This window comes from Rhodnius prolixus, unplaced genomic scaffold, assembly GCF_049639745.1.
Source record: "Rhodnius prolixus isolate KJV_2025 unplaced genomic scaffold, Rpr scaffold_5, whole genome shotgun sequence".
Taxonomy (NCBI): Eukaryota; Metazoa; Arthropoda; class Insecta; order Hemiptera; family Reduviidae; genus Rhodnius; species Rhodnius prolixus.
The window spans coordinates 3,526,565-3,544,915 of NW_027411624.1; the positions used below are offsets into that span (position 1 = coordinate 3,526,565).

General features: G+C 32.6%; 1 protein-coding gene across 12 annotated transcripts in view; it reads right to left on the reverse strand.

Moving 5' to 3' along the window:
- Nucleotides 1-18,351, reverse strand: part of AGO1 (protein argonaute-1) — a 25,384-nt gene continuing 7,033 nt past the window's right edge. For 7 of the 12 annotated variants that reach the window (XM_074136786.1, XM_074136787.1, XM_074136789.1 and 4 more), the window contains 17 exons: nucleotides 14,979-15,107; nucleotides 11,094-11,374; nucleotides 10,247-10,378; nucleotides 9,987-10,161; nucleotides 8,946-9,168; nucleotides 7,981-8,128; nucleotides 7,294-7,560; nucleotides 6,984-7,138; nucleotides 5,636-5,706; nucleotides 5,432-5,545; nucleotides 4,931-5,097; nucleotides 4,587-4,771; nucleotides 4,228-4,324; nucleotides 3,878-3,984; nucleotides 2,364-2,493; nucleotides 1,837-2,036; nucleotides 1-816 (listed from right to left, as the gene is read on the reverse strand). In XM_074136786.1, the coding sequence (XP_073992887.1) occupies nucleotides 708-816; nucleotides 1,837-2,036; nucleotides 2,364-2,493; nucleotides 3,878-3,984; nucleotides 4,228-4,324; nucleotides 4,587-4,771; nucleotides 4,931-5,097; nucleotides 5,432-5,545; nucleotides 5,636-5,706; nucleotides 6,984-7,138; nucleotides 7,294-7,560; nucleotides 7,981-8,128; nucleotides 8,946-9,168; nucleotides 9,987-10,161; nucleotides 10,247-10,378; nucleotides 11,094-11,374; nucleotides 14,979-15,107 (2,690 nt within the window). In that variant the 3' untranslated portion in view covers nucleotides 1-707. The remainder of the gene's footprint in view (nucleotides 817-1,836; nucleotides 2,037-2,363; nucleotides 2,494-3,877; nucleotides 3,985-4,227; nucleotides 4,325-4,586; nucleotides 4,772-4,930; nucleotides 5,098-5,431; nucleotides 5,546-5,635; nucleotides 5,707-6,983; nucleotides 7,139-7,293; nucleotides 7,561-7,980; nucleotides 8,129-8,945; nucleotides 9,169-9,986; nucleotides 10,162-10,246; nucleotides 10,379-11,093; nucleotides 11,375-14,978; nucleotides 15,108-18,351) is intronic. The other 5 variants (XM_074136793.1, XM_074136794.1, XM_074136795.1 and 2 more) reach the window with 1 other exon arrangement.

The following is an 18,351-nucleotide window of genomic DNA, read 5'->3' on the forward strand; positions in this document are numbered from 1 at the left end:
TTTTCGTTTTTTTTTTTTTTTTTTTTTATTAAATCTTGTTATTTAGTGAACTTTTATCATGAAAATGAAGTCCTTTAGATAAAAGAAAAAATATTTATACACTAAATAATTTTACAAAAAAAACGCGTACAACCATTCTGATTTTTCACTTTTCCTCACTCTGAAACAGTGTTTTTCTCCGTATTTTACGCACTTCTGGATTACGATTATTGTTTATTTTATTTTATTTTTTGTTTCTTTGTCAGGTTTGTTTTTGTTTTTTTTTTTTAAATATATATAAGAAAATATATTATCTATACCCTCAATAATCTTACATTTTGTTTTTTGTATTCTTTAGCACATTGTGGACGTGTGTTGCATAAAAGCAAAAAATTTGTAAGTTCTTTTTTGCTTGGTTTTTCCACAAATCTTTTTTTTTTTTTTTTACTTTTTCAGTCAGTTCATTAGAAACTGAAGTTTTGTTCTTCCAAAAATCCCCATCCCCTCCCCTTCAAAAAATTTGGAAGGCATTTATTTTAAGTTTTGTTTCTTTTGCGCAAAATAACTCGATGAGTTATTTTATTTAATGCAAAATAAACTATAATAATATCGAGAAAAATTTGGAAAATAGAAATAATAATATTAAAATAAGATTTAAAAAAAAAAAAAATGATGTAAAATAGAGATGTTTCCTCACGCTCGATATGGCGAAGTTTTTTTGTTTTCATTTAAGCAAAGTACATAACTTTCTTCGTGTCCGCGTGAACTGTAATCGCTCTGGCCATCGCGCCTGGCGTTCTATCTTCGCTACATCCTGACTGATGTGAGCCTTCACCACTAGAAAAAAAGAAAAAAAGAAAATTATTTGATGGAAATAATAAGAAAAATTATTAATGCATCTGAGTAGAAACTCGAGAAAACAAACTTGAGATATGGAGCGTCCAAATTTGACAATAATTATTTTTATTTACGAAATTTCCAGGAAATAATGAATCCTATTCTTCCGGAACTATTGAAGGCTCTATTGTTTTATGCGTCGCCAAAACTCTTGACAGTTCACTAGGTATTAACTAAGATAATGACCTAGTTAATACATTTTACTCATTCTGAACTCACTTGCACCAAGTAAGTGATGCTTAAAACTGACATTGACACATTCATAGATTAAGCTTTTATTATGTTTAAAATGGGAGAATTTAGTTAGCTAAAAAAATGATTGAAGTGCTAGTGCTAGTAGTGCAAAAACTTCTGTTAGAATTTCAGACATATTTGTTCCTCGGAAAATCTACGGAAGAGTAAAAAAGAAAGAAGACAAGCTGGAAAAATTGAATACTTTTTTCGCTTCAAAAAAAAATCCATGATACTCTACTAAAACTTCTTAATTTTTTTAAAAACATTTCCTTTAAACGACAAATACAATATTTGAAATTGACTCATAAAATGATTTTCCTATCCTTTGTATCTGAATAGTCAAATCAAAGCGAGATGCAGAAGAAAATGGAAATGCAATTCCTCAGAAGGAATGGAATCCGACATACTGAGATCTGAGCTAATCTAGAATACAAACCCCTACTCCAATTAAATGCTACAGGACAGATAAGGCAGTTTGGTTATGGATTTGAAAGGACGTAGAATGTATGAATATCAATATATTATAATATACGCGGTTGACTGACAGAATCGGAAATGCGTAAATTGAATGACTCTGTACACTCTGAACGATAAAAGTAGATAAGAGCTAATAAATAAGTAAGATTAAATAAGTCTCATTGAATGTAATACTCTATCATGTCTTCTCCAAGGAGTTATGAGCTAAAAGAAACTGTTAGATTAAACAGAACATATTCTTAAGCTTACCTGTCGTGCTCTTTCTCCACTAGGTGATACCTGGCTCTGAATGCCACTAAATGGGCATAGTAAGCTGGCGCTGGTATACTGACAGATCTTGTACATCTGACATACGTATGGCATAACTGATAGGTCAGACATTGCAGTTCATCAGAATCGAAGTGATTATCATCCCAAAGAACGTGGTAATGAGATGGACGACTAGTACCCTATGCAATAATTAATATACAACATTAATTTGGAAAAGTATAAGCTGGTATAATATTCACACTTATTTTCTGAATGTTTTCACCATTTGAAGATTTCCTTAAAAAACTGCTTCCAAACTTTTCTTTAAAATTAGAATACTGTATAAACATAAAAGCTTTTATTTGAAAATTTCCCCCGAAAATTAGTTAAAGTATTGTTGGAAAAAGAAGTGGGGTAGATTCCATCTTAAGTTCGTGGAATCTCTGAATACGTATTTTTTTTTTTCCGTTTCTGCGTTAAAAAGTAATAAATTATAGATAATAATATGACTAGTGGTAGAAACATACTTGTATGCCTTGGTGACTGCACAAATAGAAGTCAAATTCCGTTGGATGTGTAATGCCTACGTCAACTGTTGTGCCAGCTGGAATGTTTCCTGATTTACCACTCTGCTCCTTCTTATCAGCGCAGAACAGTCTAAAAAAGATACAACATGAAATTATATTCTGATTTGTTGGAGGGTACTGAACGGATGAGATATTTTATGTTTCAATTTCAAGCGTCGGGATATTCGTATATATACATATATATTTTGAGCGGCTAATAAAATATGTAAACTGCAAAATAGAAGACCACGGTCTCCCTAGGCGCCGATAAAAGGTGCGCACAGTAAAAGGATGTTCTTAGTGGAAGGCTTCGCCTATTCTTTTTATGCAGAGTTTAATAAAAAATAATGAGATGAAAGAATCTACTGGAATTTTGCATTTAACTTGGAAAATCGATGACTGAGACATTAAATATGCTTTAGCAAATTAACATTGTTGAGGTAATAAGTAAGAAGAATGCGATGGAACGTCTCAGCAAGAAAGCGTTCCAATCCAAAATGTTTCCACGAGCAACTTTGGTCGAGAATCAGTTTGTTCGTTGCTTACTCGACAGACACAAGTTTATCGGTTCCTAATCAAATTTGTCACTGAAGACTTTATTCTTTATCCAAAAGTAAAAGATTCAGGTGAAAGGTCGTGATTTTAACAACGTTGCTGAGATCTAGCAACCTAAATCATAGGAGATTCTCGATCTACTTACAGAAAGATGACTTCACTCAAAGCCGCATTCATTCTTCTGAAACGGTGCATTGCTGTGCCAGGTGGCTATTTTGAAGAAGATATTAAAAGTAAAATAAGTTATTTACTTCTTTTAGGGAAAATTTCTGATGGAATACTAAAAGTACTGGAAGTGTTACGCCTGAGTTTACCCCGGTGGATACGATAAACTCAAATGATTCATTTCATGATCAAAAGTTCATTCCTTCTTTGATGGATGGTAACGATTGGAAGTGACATTGTTTTGTTAATATGCTGGGATTCCTATAGGTACGCCGAGATCCCTTAAAACACTAGCTACTCAACTTCCCTTTCCGGGAAACCTATGAACATTTTCTATTTTGTTTGAAAACATCAATTTGATTTCATGCATGTATTAAATCTTTCTGATCAAATTAATCTCCAGCGTCAGCCCTGGAAATAACTTTTTACTAAGTACAACTTTCTTCAATTAGCATCCTACATTGTCCACTCATCTCACAGGTTAGTTAACCTTCTAGCCTATTAACCGTACACAACCTTCCTTCTTCAGTGCTATCTTAATACCTACTTAATACCTCGTATATAATACAAAAGGCAGATACATATAGCATTAAGTCACTAATTCACCAAATCTTCGTGCTCTCTACCAGTTCTACAAAGCAACTCAACCAAATGCCAAATATTTTGCTCTGCCACTTTCCTAAGAAACGTCTTACAGACAATAATTTTCACTTTATAACAAAAACAATACAAATAAATAAAACAAAAATGGATACCTGGTATGATGTCGCTTTTGTACCACTATGAATGTAATACCAGGCTTATAATCTCCCTCCAACTTAATACAAGCTTCTCTAATAGCGGTCAGCTCGTGTTGCAAAACCTAAAATCGGTAATTTTTCTTCTATTATACAGAAATAATGAGAGAAATTTGGAGAGTTGATTTTTGCAGTTAAAAAATGGGTCCCTGCTACAGACTGAAAGCATCAAGTCTATTTCATGCTGCATCATGGAATGAGACAACGTATTAATACAAGGAATGACATATAAACAGAAAAAATAAATACTTCAACTTTCTCAGGCTGTGAAAATAAGTAAATTAGATGAAGTAAAACTGACTACTTACATGAAGGAATTGTCCCTCCGAAACCCCGTCCCTGTACAAAATTATCCTGTGTGGTTTGTATCCGCCAGTACTTTTGTAGAACATTATCAGTAATTCCCTTTTAGAAGAAACAGATATATTACAAATTTTATACTTAGTTAAACGAACATACCTTACCATAAAAGTGAACCACCTATTTTTTTTCTTTGATTATTTCAGGAATATGATTACTTAAATTTAACAACGAATTTTAATTTTGGAAAAAGTCAAATATTTCGATTTGTTCAGAAGGTTATGAGTTTTAAAGTTCTGTCATTAATATGTTCGACTTGACAGTAAATAAACACAAGTCCATTCGACTACTAATCGAATACACTCACCTAACCATGGACGAAAGTTCTTGTATAATTTCCTGGCGATGTTGTTGTACACGAACAGTAGCTGCATATCTGCTAGGATGTGCATCCATACTGCCAACAACTGCGGCTATAGAAGGTTTCTTATTATCACCAGCTGGCGGATGTGTAACATCTGCTCCAAGGAAGATTACTGGTTCGTTAAATACCTATTAAAAAATAAGGTCGTAAGATAAAAAAAAAATTGGAACTCTACAGCGAAAAATAATTTACGACTAAAAATGAAATAAAAATCAAGTGAAAAAAATCAATTACTTGACAACAATTTAAAGCAAGTTGTATATTTTATTCGTGAGAATGTAACTAACCTTTGGTCTAATACTTGGCACAAGAATACTATTAATTCCTCCCAATTTTACATTAATTTTCAGACATAAATTTGATAACGTTTGCGGTGATGTTTTGTTAACATTTTTCGCTTGAACACATTGTGTAGCCATACCTAATACAGTGTCGCCAACTCTTTTAACTTCGGCTGTATATAATAAACAAACAAAATATACAGAGTTAATATTTCAATAATTTAAAAAAATCATAAAATAATTCAGAAGGACAAGTAGGATTATACCTATTTTAGGATAGGCGAATAGGTTCTATTTTTTTTTTTTTTGTGGCGGAGAGGTAACTAAGAGCTAATTACAAGCCATGAAATTTGTTCTCCTATAAATATTATTTGAATGGAAGTTAAGATCTGCGTACATGAAATTTAAATAAGATATTTCGGAAAAATCAACGAAGTAATTTTCGGGAAACCCTTAATAACCTTAACCTTAACCCTTCTTAATTTTAAATACTCAGAATCCTCTTACCGTATACAGGTGTTTTGCCTGGCAGCACTACAACTACAAGTTGAAGAGCTTGAAATGATGACTTCAAATACCTGAACATTGGCTCAACTTGATCTGGTCCAGTAGCGTATTTACCTAACCGAACAAATTTGTAAATTATATTCCAACTATTGTTGACAGTTGGGTTTTGTAATTTGTTATGCTATAAAAGAGAGAGATACTTACAAAAACAAGGTTGTCCAATGATAGGCATTCCAGCATCATTGCTGATTTTCTGAAGTTGTTGAGTGAAATTCCTGAAAAAACCATTTACTTATCAAAATAATAAATCTTGTACTCAAAAGTAAACAAATTAACAAAAAAAGGATTTCAATTTGCAGCAAATCATTATCATTACTTCTTGTCACGCCCGTTCTTGCATACTATACCATCGAATCAAAAAAAAATCGATGGGATTGCACAGCCTCTAGATCAGGGTTGGGCAACGTGCGGCCCTTTTAACATTTTCCTGCGGCCCGCGGCACAAAACGGCAAATAATAAAAATTTAAATAATATAATATTTCAAATTTTATGTCACATAAAGTTTGGTAATTTTCACTAGTACAATTATTGTCTCAACGTTCAAATCTTATCTTAGTAATCCGCGCTCTTTCTTCGTATGATCACTCGACTTTTAGTACGCCATTTTTACACCGACACAAAGCGCGTTGTCGCCGTCGAAGCTGCGGATTTTCGCTTCTTCTCTAGTTATTTATTTTATAGTGATACATAAATGTGAATGCAATCGCATTATTTCTATTTCGTCTGGCTTTTAATAGAAAAAATGATGAAGGAAGATATGAAGCAATTTCATAGAAGTAACTAATGCCGTTTTTTTGTTGATTATAAATTTCATTTTAATTAATAATCTGTATTATAAATAGATAAAAACAATTAATAAATAAAAACCCGAAATAAATATAAAAAGAAATATATATATATACTGCGGCCCTCGGTAATAAACCAACAACCTTTTGCGGCCCTCGGTAATAAACCAATACCCCTATGTGGCCCTTTAAGGAAAAAGATTGCCCACCCCTGATCTAGGACTTCGAATTTTGGAACGGAGCTTGCAGAAGCTGTACACCTCGCTCAAGAAGATTGGAGGATCACTCAGTTTTGAAAATACTTCTCTTTTTGAGAATACATCCTTCCTGCTAAGGATTAAGATAAACCAGATATCTCTCCGGCCAGATCGTACGATCAATTCTTCTTACAAATAATGTGCAATAAATTCACTAATATCGGCCATAAATTTATTTAACTTTATAACAGACAATTTTAAAATCTTCAACTGTATATTTTTTTGTTTTTTACTATTTCTGCAATGAAATATTCATATAAGGTTCTACTGAAATCTTTAGAAATAACACAAAATTCAAACAGTGGACCGGTAAGGACAAAACAAGTCACAAGATAAGTCACATAAGTTTGATACTCCCCTAAAACCGGTTCCTTACTTTCAAAATTTCTTTCGTTATTTACTCACCTTTTTACGTAAATATTTATTTTAAAATAAATAAATTACTTTACCTTAACGCATCTTCTCTGACGGTTCTTTGAGGTGCAAAACAGGCGATCGCCCAAACACGTATTTCAACACCAGTGAAGAACTGTTTGCCTCGCATATCCCAAACACCTTGGTTTGGTAGTGCTTGCTGTTTAGCAGACAACATACCTTGGTATTCCTTGAAATGAAGGGTAATTTACAGCAATACAAAAAACAAATAAATGCCTAAATGGGGGGAAATCAAAATTTTTTTTAAATCGATAAAACTATCAATAAAAAAAGTTACAAAAAAAAATGTAATAAAAAATAAATATAAACTTATAATTTACATACTATTTGCGAAGGAAGATTTGGTGCCCTGCCGCCATATTGAAGTTTTGGTGGTGGTAACACTCTACCTCTAACTTCCATCATATTATTAGAAATGGCCAGTCCAAATTCTTGTACATAAGCGTCATTATTGAAGTCAGCCCTACGAACTAGATTATTAATCTCCCTTTCACGATCTGGTGCAGATCTGGCCGTGGCTTTGATCATTGTCGAGGTTTGCATATCAGTTAGTTTCTTTATACATCGCTGACCAGCCACTATATTACAAACCTAACAGAAAATAAGATTTTTATGTAGAAATATTTAATCGATTATTTTTGTTTACAGTGTTGTTATATTTGCAATTGACAAATTGAATTTGTCTTAACAAGAAATATAAATTGTCGGGATCACTGTAGAAGAATTGATGTCGATTAAATATTTGATGATGCGCGCATACTTTGTTAAAAACTCAAACAAAAAATACTATAAATACGAAATAAAATAACAAAAAATTATTTGTAGTGCTACAATTCTTTTTTGTTCTCCATTGATGAAAAGTAAAGAGTAAACAAAAAGCACAAAATATCAATATGTCTCTGGATTGGATTGAATAAGTATTATTCAATGATTTTTTTGTTTTGAAACAACAGTACTTTTTGCTTTTGTTCTCATGTTCATGTTTTGCCTATGCTAATGAACACTGATTACCTCTAGAGGTAGATAGGTGTGTTTATGTTCTTGACCAACTTGTAAACACGGAAGATGAGGATACCTAAGCTTCATTTTGTACTTATCTAGGAAGTACTTCGCCACTGTACATTCTACTGTCTGCCCATTTTCCAGTTGCAGAGGAAATCTAAGGAAAAAAAATACAAATATATATATACTGCATAACATTTTTTTTTAAATAAAAAGTGAAGTCACACAACTTTCTCTTGCTTCTATTCCAAAAGTTCAAACTTACGAAGTTCCAAATTAAGAAATTTAGTTCCACCTTTCATTCTTAGCAAGTACAATGTAGGGGAGTAATTTTGATTCTTATTATTTTACCATAGAGTGGCATTTTAAAGTAAAGCCAAACTACAACCACCCTCAGAAGTAAAGTAATCTCCTATTTTTTTCAGACGGGGCTTAACTTCCAATTAGGTGTCGTGGACGGGAGCGGAAGCTCATTCTTTACTATAAACAATTTTTTCTACCAAACAAAGAGTAAATATACGCGGAATTCGAACTGGGGATCTCCCACTTCGCTCATGACCCACTAGAACAACATCCACGCCCCATTCTCAGAAGTGTGTTTCCTAGAAAGATGTTTCATATAAATGTAACAGATCCACGAACGTATAATTAGTACGTCATAGTTTTAAAGGAAATGCTTAAACTGTTTTCGAAAAATCCATTTAGTAAAGTGGCATTTTTCGATTGATCAATTTTGACCAAAACATTATTTGGGCGCTTCCTCTGACGAAATATTCACTTTGAACTTTAAGCGACTTTTGGTTTTTGAGTTACAATGAATAAAAACGTAACAAGACGAGTAAGTAAATACCTCTTAACAAATATTTTGGGAACTCAAAAATCTGCACTATTACAATACTTTCTTGAATACTTGATTAAGAGAAAATAATACAATTATTTCCAAAATAAAATAAAATAAATAAATAAAAACTTACGACTGCATTTGAGCTGGTCTTCTAGTTACATTACAGACTCTATATTTACGCCTCATGGCGCCACAATGTGTAATCTCAATTTTCAGTCCTTTAATCTCTTTTGTAAATTTGACTCTTTGTGAATCGGTCAATGGTTTTCTCTGTTCGGCTATATCTCTAATATCCAAAACTTCGCACATAAATTCTATCACAGGCTGTGCTTTGTAGAAAGCAGTCGCCGAAACTGTGTGTGTGAGAGAGAGAGAAAAAAAGAAAGAAAACAGTTTTAAAATTAGGTTCTTACATTAAATATATTCAATCAATCATACAACCGACAACGACATTTAATCATTCCGTGACGATCGGCCCAGGACAATGTTGCCATATAATCTAATTTAGCTGGTCATGAAATATCACTTAATGCATCACTGTTTCCAATGCAGGTTCTCTTCAATAATACTTTCTTAATTATGACAGTGTGGACAGTTGGGGGACGCAGCAATTTTCAAGTCAATTGCCACAGTATCGAATAGAAATGTAACCAACATTGGTTATTATTTTAAGTAACCTAGTAAGTACTTAAATTACAGATTCTTTTTACGATAGATCAACTAAATTATATCAAAACTTTGTATAGCTTTACATAGATTTTATACAGTACTTTGCATTGCAAAAAGATACTGACCGTACAATATAGTACAGCAAGGGCAGGAATTTTGACGCATAAAAAAGGTTTTTTTTAAGTAGTCTAAATTTATTAGAGAAGTACTTTGACAAGGTTTTAGACTCACTTTAATGGAATTTAAAGCCGTTGAAATACAAGTCAAGAGAGCAAATTTTGTAAAACTTTTACAAATTAGTATTTACAAGCTATAATCCGTACATCAACAGATCGTACTACAGGATGTAAATTAAGTAATTGACTATTTTTTTTTTCAATGGGGGTTTAACATCTTACTTACCCATGTCCTAGACGGGGGCAGAAACCCATTTTGTACTAATATCTTATTATATTTTTTTTGTACGTATGGTAATTTACATAATTAGTAACAGAACACTTACCATCAATATTGAGCATCATTTTCCATTGTGAAGGCCTTACTGATTGATGGAAACCAAACCAAACTTCTCGGCCACCACCAAGTGGATGATAATATCCATCTGGTGAGGAAAAGAAAGACCGTCCAACTGGTGTGTAGGTCATTGATGGTAAATGTCTCATTACTACGTCTAAAGCCTAAAATAGTAAAACAAAAAAAAAAAATCTTTGTTTAAAGTGATTAGAACAAAAATAAAAAGTGATATCTCTCTCAAATACTAACCATAATGGCGTCAAAAGGAATTTGTCTTGTCCTTCCTTCTAATGCTTCTTCTAAAGCGAACAGTGAAACCTGAGCCATCCATTTTATGGCTACCCTAAATACCCGATCTTTACCCTCGCCGGGTAACGTCACCTGAGAAAAATATAAAAAAGAAACTTTTTAAATCCCTAAAATTTCGTACAAATGATGAATTTCCAAAATTATTGTAATTTTTTAATTTTAGTGAAAATTCTTCCCTGACCAAAAACGGCATGTTCCACTTGGCCATTGCAAGTATTTCGGAGGCTAGCCAAGGACATTCCTAATAAGGAACAGACGGCAAGAGAGTACACAGTAATTCCTCAAGAGATGGTAGTGAGGTATATATAGCTTCTCGTTTACCTACTGTACAACTTTGAAAAGTTTTTCTCGTTCGTGAAATATCTTTCCTTATACAATCTTCTACAGGAAGAAGTTTAGCGCACCAGTTGTGAGGCCGGTTTGAGAAAGAAGATGGGAAATTAATCTGGATCAGGGTAACCTGATGGAAGAGAATCTCTTCCTAAAAGCCTCAACAGTTCATACTGATGGAAGTGATATCTCTAACGAGAGAACATTGTCAGGAACATGCACTGAGAAGGCTTCTGTAGAGTAGAGCTAATGAACTCGGATGTTGCCCTGCCTTAAATTCAGAAATAATAACACAACTAACAAAATATGAGTGACGTTTTACCTCGACTTAATAATATGAAATTTTTTGCCTAAGCAAAAAGGTACTTCTTAAAATATTTGCTGTACTAGAAAATGCCGCAAAAAAAGAGAAGAAATTGTGAGTAATGTAATTAACAGAAATCCACAATCCACTCACCTCTAATTCCATACGATCATTGCCAATTGGTAATGGATCTCTAGTGTACAGATTGCTTCTTCCATCGAATACTGGCTTTAAGTTACCAAATATTTTAGAATAAGCATGCACCATAGTCTCTATGATTTCACGATTCACTTTTCTAGGGCATTTATCTGGTTGAATTGAAATTTCATAATGGTGTACAAATCCTCTTGGCATAGTAATTTGGAAATGGTTGGCCCTTAATACAATTGGACGGCCTTCCCTTCCAAGATTTGGCCGTCTTGGACATGTGAACACTGTAGGTGTGAGTGAAACAGAACACAATTTAATTAATTTACGAAACCTATTCACAAAACAAAAAACAAAACATAGCTTCAGTAAATTTTAATGTATTTATTATTATTATTATTATAAGAATAACATGAATTGTCAAAACGTAGTATCATTGAAGTACGAATGTTCAAAAGGTGAACCACACATGCGATGTTCACTGATAACCTAATTTAAGGCCTTTCGTAGAGCTGAACTGGCGGCACACTAAGAAAAATAACTTCTGGAACAAATTTCTTTTGCTCATGTAGGGAAGTAGAAATAATCAAAAATATTTGTGGTTTGTTATAATCTCAGTTGTGGTTACTTTATTCACAACATGAACGTAACTTTATTCAATGCAAATCTGAATTTATCGATTTTACCACATCCTTGCTGAACAATAATCATGGGTAATTCTGTGGACATTGCATGTGTGGCGCATCTTTCTTGAAGGTGATAATTGCAGAGAATTAGTACATATTATTTTGGTCATATATTAAAACTAAAAAGGAGATCAGAACAAATAAAATGTACACCAGACTGTCTTATAAAATGATTACAATTTAAAGTCAGTTAGCAAAATTTTGGGCTTATTCTTTAAGTAAATAAATTCTTGAGAGTTAAATCAAAATAGCAACAATTTTGGGGTAACTGGGATATCTACTAACGATAAAAGTAGTCTCTACTTCTTTGAACCTGTAGAGGGTACTTTCAAGTCCTTAAGTTTTGTCTACATTTTGAAACATTATGTTTTGGAAAAATGTTTAGAAACTGCAACAAAGTTGCACATTTTCTCAAGTTTCTCAAGCTTGTCTGGCGTAAGATGCTCTAAAAACTTGCCGAGAGGTAGTTGAAGTGAATCAAGTAAGTTTCCTTAATTATGTGGGGTTTTTTTTTGGGGGAGGGAAGAAAGTTACTTCCCAAAGTCTTGCAGCAAATTCCTAGACTATGATCCTTGAAAAGAAATTTCCCAAATCCAATTAGGTGGATCTAATTGTACACACAGCAATCCCCAATTCCCTCAGTTCAGTTCAAGAGGAAAATATTAACATTTAGGGGGGGGGGGGGTATTTTGCGCAAAAATATCAGCCCATTCACTTCCAGGTAACCCCTTAAAGAACAAGTTTGCATTCCTCTTTCTAACACCCCATAGAAATGAGCTCCAATTCTAAAGGCTGCCAGCTAATCATTACTTATTTTGGCCCTCAATGTATATTTCTTAACCGAAATATAAGATCCCTGGATGAAAACCCATGCGTATAGACATGTAGCTTTTACGGATATCTATCGTGGATCTTGGCCATCGGAAAAAAAGGAAGATTATTTTTTCCATTAAAATCCACTACTTTACGAACTTGCAATCCTGGCTGGCATGTAGCGTTGTCATAAATTTTCAATACTACGCCCAGAATTCAGAAAAGGTAAAATTAATGGATCGTCTGGAACAGTGTAAGAAATATTGACCATCAAACTGACTCACTTATTACATTTCAGTTATTTTATTAAAATATTGTGTTATAAATGTGTATGTATTATGATACATAAATAAAGTATTGTATTGCAAAATGTGCTATTATGTTTTCAGGATTTAGATAAGTACATTATAGAGAATTAAACTTAATTATAGTGGTCGCCAGCTGAGAACTGCACATACTGCAAATACACAAGGCAGAAAAAAATGAACATTTTTTCAATTAAATTTTTTATATAAAAAAAATCAAAGAAATTTTAATGGCGGTTAATTTTATTTATTTACTTTATTTTCGAAAAGAATCAATAAATCAAACTTGCTATGCACCAAAAAATTATAGCAAAATAAATCGCTGTCTATAAAAAAGCTCCAATGTTTGTTTTTTATAAATTTTTTTTAGAATGATTTGTAATTATTTTCAAAATTTACTTGGTACTTACTATTACAGTTTGAAATATTAGTATTTTACTCATATCTAATTTTAATCAAAATTAGATATAATAACTGCAAGTAATAAATTACTCATGTTTGGAATGTACTGAAAACAGATGGTGGATTATTTACCAGATGGAAACGCCATAATCAGACAATGGTTAAAAAAAATAAATATTAAGGAGGATTGAAATATCAATAATAAAAGTTATGATGAATAGTCATGAAATTGCAATAAATAAATCATTATGCTATTTCCTCCAATTTTAGCATTTTTCAGAAAAAACAAAAACTGAATTCTAAAATAATTGAAAATGAAGATAAAAATTAGGACAAAATCATCTAGAGGAAAAAAAAAAAATAGAAAAGTAAAACATAAAGATTTGGTGGCAGCCAAAAACTGCACGTTAGGCTGACTTGATAACCTGCAACAAATATTACTGGGACATGTGGGAGGGGCATCCTGCTATGAAGAGACCCTCGAAGTTTAGGGCGATGCCTCGGGGAAAAGACTCTTTCCAAATGAGAAAGGAAAATATTGATAGGAATATCTGGCCTGTGAAGTAGGATTTCCAAGATGAGAAATGGCTGATCTGTTGGGTGGAGGCACTACTCCTAAAGTAGGCCAAGAAAGCTGTTAGGGAATGGCTGTCAAGACAGGACAAAACTATGGAGAATGATGGGCAAAGGATGTAAGATACAATCGGCCTTCTAGAATGGATCATCCTCAGACGATTTGGGATCTTACAGTCATATTATTCACTAGGAAATGTTGCATATAGACAGACCATTAAGGCTGCAGTGTACTACCAACAACTTCGGCGCCTAACTTGATTCTTTCACTCTATTTCCCAGGAGTCGTTCCTTACGTCTATTATCTTATCTAGAAATATCCTCGATAGAATCTTCAAGAATGAGTACTTGTCATCAAATTTAGTCTTTTACGAAAGGCATGCTTTCACATCCTACAATCGCTAGACGAAAATGAGTAAATTGGTTAAATTCTCGAAAGTTGTGTGTTCGAGTTGTTGTCAGTACACCCGCAGAAACAGCCAAGATACCTGAAAAAGTGGCTAATCCACTTTAATCGATAAATATAAAAGAGTAGTACAAAAAAAAAAATACATTATAAAAAAAGTAATATATATAATGATATAAAAGCACAGATATATGAGGAAGGAAAATTTTATTTTATTTTTTTTTCTAATTTGAAGGGGAGGAAGAGGAGGGAATGCAAATTTTAAAAAATAATTGAGACGGGGCCACATAATGCGATTTTTTTTAAACTTAAATAATTTTAAAACATTTTTTAATGAATTAAAAACAGTTACACACAGTAACAGTTTTAGCTCGAGAAAATGAGCATACTTCAAAAAAAAAAAAAGTAAACAAAAAGTCGAAGACATTAAAAAAATAAAAGTTATTTAAAAAAATTAATATAGAGAAGTATTTATGGACGGGATAGCGAGAAAAATTAAAAAATATTAATTTATCTTAGGACATTTAAAATCGACATTTTTTTAATTCAATTTTTAAAAATCCTAATATTACAAATGATTTTATTATTAATACTACGACAATCTTAATTTTATTGCAATTATAATTAATTAGAAAACAATTTATAAAAATTTATAAAATTAAAACAACAAAAAAAAAATTGAATTATATCATTAGTTTATACTCACTGGGGAGGTCGGGGGGCTGATGTGGGGGCTGTGGGGGTAACAACGCGATGGCCCCAGGCGGCACCCCGACTGCCCCCGGGGGTGGCACCCCGCCTCCTCCACCTCCACCTGCAGGACCAACTGGCGGCGCTGCGGGACAATCATATTTTTGTGTCAACACTCAAATAACGCCACACCCCGTTTATTTTATTTAAAAAAAAAAAATTGTTTTCCTTTCTTAAAAGATAAATTTTCAAAAATGTTATTTTAAAAAAAAAAAAAAATTCAGGCCAAATGTTCTTTATGTTAAAAAAAAGACGAAGTAATGATTTATTCTAAGATTTAAAAAATAAGTAGCACTTCGTTCACAAATTGATGCTTTTCTTTTCCAAGCCTACCTGAATAAAAGACAAGGAAGCTAAAAATTTTAGAAACTTGATCAATAAAGCTTTTTCCTAGCATGAAAATTGGTAAAAAAAAAAAGAGAAGCAACCAGAAAATTCAAAATAATATAATAAAGAGAAACATTGATGCTGAGAAAAGCCACCTTTATAATCGTAGTGTGGGATTTGAAATCAAAGTGGAGACAAAATATTTGAATCAGCGATTATTGCAGAAAAGAGAGAATCGAACTGCTTTCGATAAATTTGACTTTACTATTCAATTACGCACGTTAGAGATATATTTATATGGACGGGCGGGATCTAAAAGTCGTCAAATTTGGTTCCACCCAACTAAATACAAAGAAAATATTTTAAATACCCAAAGAGTGGAAGAGCTTGTTAGAGGAAGTAAATTCTAAGAGTCGAATACGCTTTCATGATTCTCCATACTCCGGATCCTCACATCTTACTCTTACACCCACTACAGAAGAAGGCCTTGGTGTTGATTCTTGGCAATGTCTAGCTGGCAGTCCGTTCTTTTCTCGCTGCCTCCAATACTGAGATGAGACTAATCCACCCTGAAAAAGAATCTGCCCTTGGAAAACGGCTTGATTCAAATTCCTGGTTTTAGTTAACAACTGAATTGGATTAAATTTCAAAACTTTTAAATAGAGTTAGAAATCTTCCTCCAACATGATAATGTCCTCTCTCATAATTGCAAGCATGAAATAATTAGCCACTCAAGGCATGCATTACAAACTCCATCAACCTTCACAGTCTCCATATATAGCCCCTTACGACTATAAACTTTTTTTATTCTTAATCTATGGAAATCTATGTAATGAACTGGGCGGTAGCGACAGGGAAGCAACAAAGAAAACGAAATCCAGAACATCCTTGATTAATGATTTGTATCAGCTTTTTCTCAACCTTTAAAAACAAAGAGCCTTCGAATCACTCATATCGTTGGGCCTCTCCCATTGATTTCAATCTACGTAGCCTTCTCATAAAATGAATTAATGTTCTCAGTTGGAAGAAACATCCCAAAATTTATAAGTTCAATCCCAAGATACTAGGCAATATTCAAGCCAGATCTGTCATATTAAACTCAAAGACCACTATCAAGACAACTACTTCGTTTAGTTAAATCCGAATTTCCTAAAAAAAAAAACTCAAAATAGTGAAGCATTAACATAAGTGACGGCGCAAAGAAAAGAAAACAAAAATTCAAAAGGCTGTGGAAAAAGAGAAAACTGTCCTTAAAATATCCTTAAGATGCCGGAGAAGATCCACTCTATTAAAACATTTGTCAACCTGGAGAAAGCGTAAAGAATTAATTATAGGGCCCACCATAACACAAAAATGAAAATCATTTCAATCTGTCTTTGAACATTTGGCCTTATATTAAATTTGAAAAATAATGTTTCATTAAATAACCTGAAGAATAAAAAAATAATAATCTAAAAAAAAAAGTATCTTAAGTTCCCTTATTGTAATTATTAACAAAAATTAAAAAAGACAAAAAAAATAAAGTAGTACATTCACTAGTAATCATTTAAAAGCAAGAAGCATGATTAAAATGATTTAAGTATACATTAAAACAAGCAATTAATTTAATTAGTAATTATTCCAAACCAACATGCCATGCTAAAATTAGAAAAAATGAAATGAAAATTCGGTTAATTTTAATAGTAGAATTCTTAGACTAACACTTGGAACTTACTTTTACCAGTACTTTAAGCAGATCAACAGGAAATTGGTTAAAGATATTGGAAGAGATATTGATATGAAAGACAACTTTCTACTTCAATTTTTCTATTTTAAAATTATTTTAATTAATTTATACTTTTCTATATATCAGTAAAGGATATTTTTTTTTTACGGTAAACGCCGCTCGTCAAAATTAGGCTGAAGAAAAACGTGGCCAAAAGTTACATCAAAATAGAAGTTACTGCGCAAGGTGTTAAACAGACTCTCCATAATACTTAAAGAGCCCTGAAGAGGCATGGACCATTAGAGCAGCGTTCAGCAACACCTTTTTTTCCCCCTACAACCGGAAACCCATTAAAATTTAAAAACTGTTGACTGGTCAATTAATCCGAACTTAAAAGTTCGACAACCCCCAAGCCAGATTCAATCTGCCTTTTATGGCTGGCTACACCGACTGCGCTAGATTGGCTCAAAAAATCATCCCTAGAGGAGCCACAATGGATTTGATATTCATTTTTAGTAATTCTCTCTCTATTCAATTTCCTGTTGGTTCCATTCTTTGCTATTGTTAATCTGACCCGAGACTGAAGTGAGATGAGATGATGGCAAAAAAAAAAGTTTTCTCATAGTAAACCTATAGGAAGGTCAACTCAAAAAACCTCTTCAGATTAGGTGCATTAGGTTCAGGTCCCAATATGCTTAGAAAACAACACATGGCCTCTGAAAAAAAGCTAGTTACGATATATTTATCTCTTCTTTGCCAGACACACGCCAAGACATTTTTATTATCATTACAGCTTTCCTTGGCGCAGTTTAATGAAATAAAAAATATTACAAATGAATTACTATCATACCGATAGTACTTTTCTTCCACAATAAATTACCTTTTTAAGTTTGACTGATTAGGTGTGCAATTATTAAAGTCATTCTGATTTTCTTGGTTATAAGCATGATAATATTAAAAAGCTTCTGCATTGGGTAGAAACATACAAATTGTTAATAAATATTAAACAGTAAACAAAACGATAACACATCAAAGCAAGCAATTTAACGGCGTGTGTCCAGAAATCTGAAAGCAAAATTTAGAGATACAAGAAATATGTAAAGTACAGCTATGCTTAAAATTACACATATCTTAATAAATACATAATTCAAGCATCAGCCATTGGAAATTTTGAAGGAAACGTAAGTTGATCAATTTATTAAAACATGTATTAAAAAAAAAAAAAAAAAAAAACTAAATTCTAAGCAACAAGTGAATAATTTAAGTCTCATTTCTGGAACTTAATAAAAAAAAAATA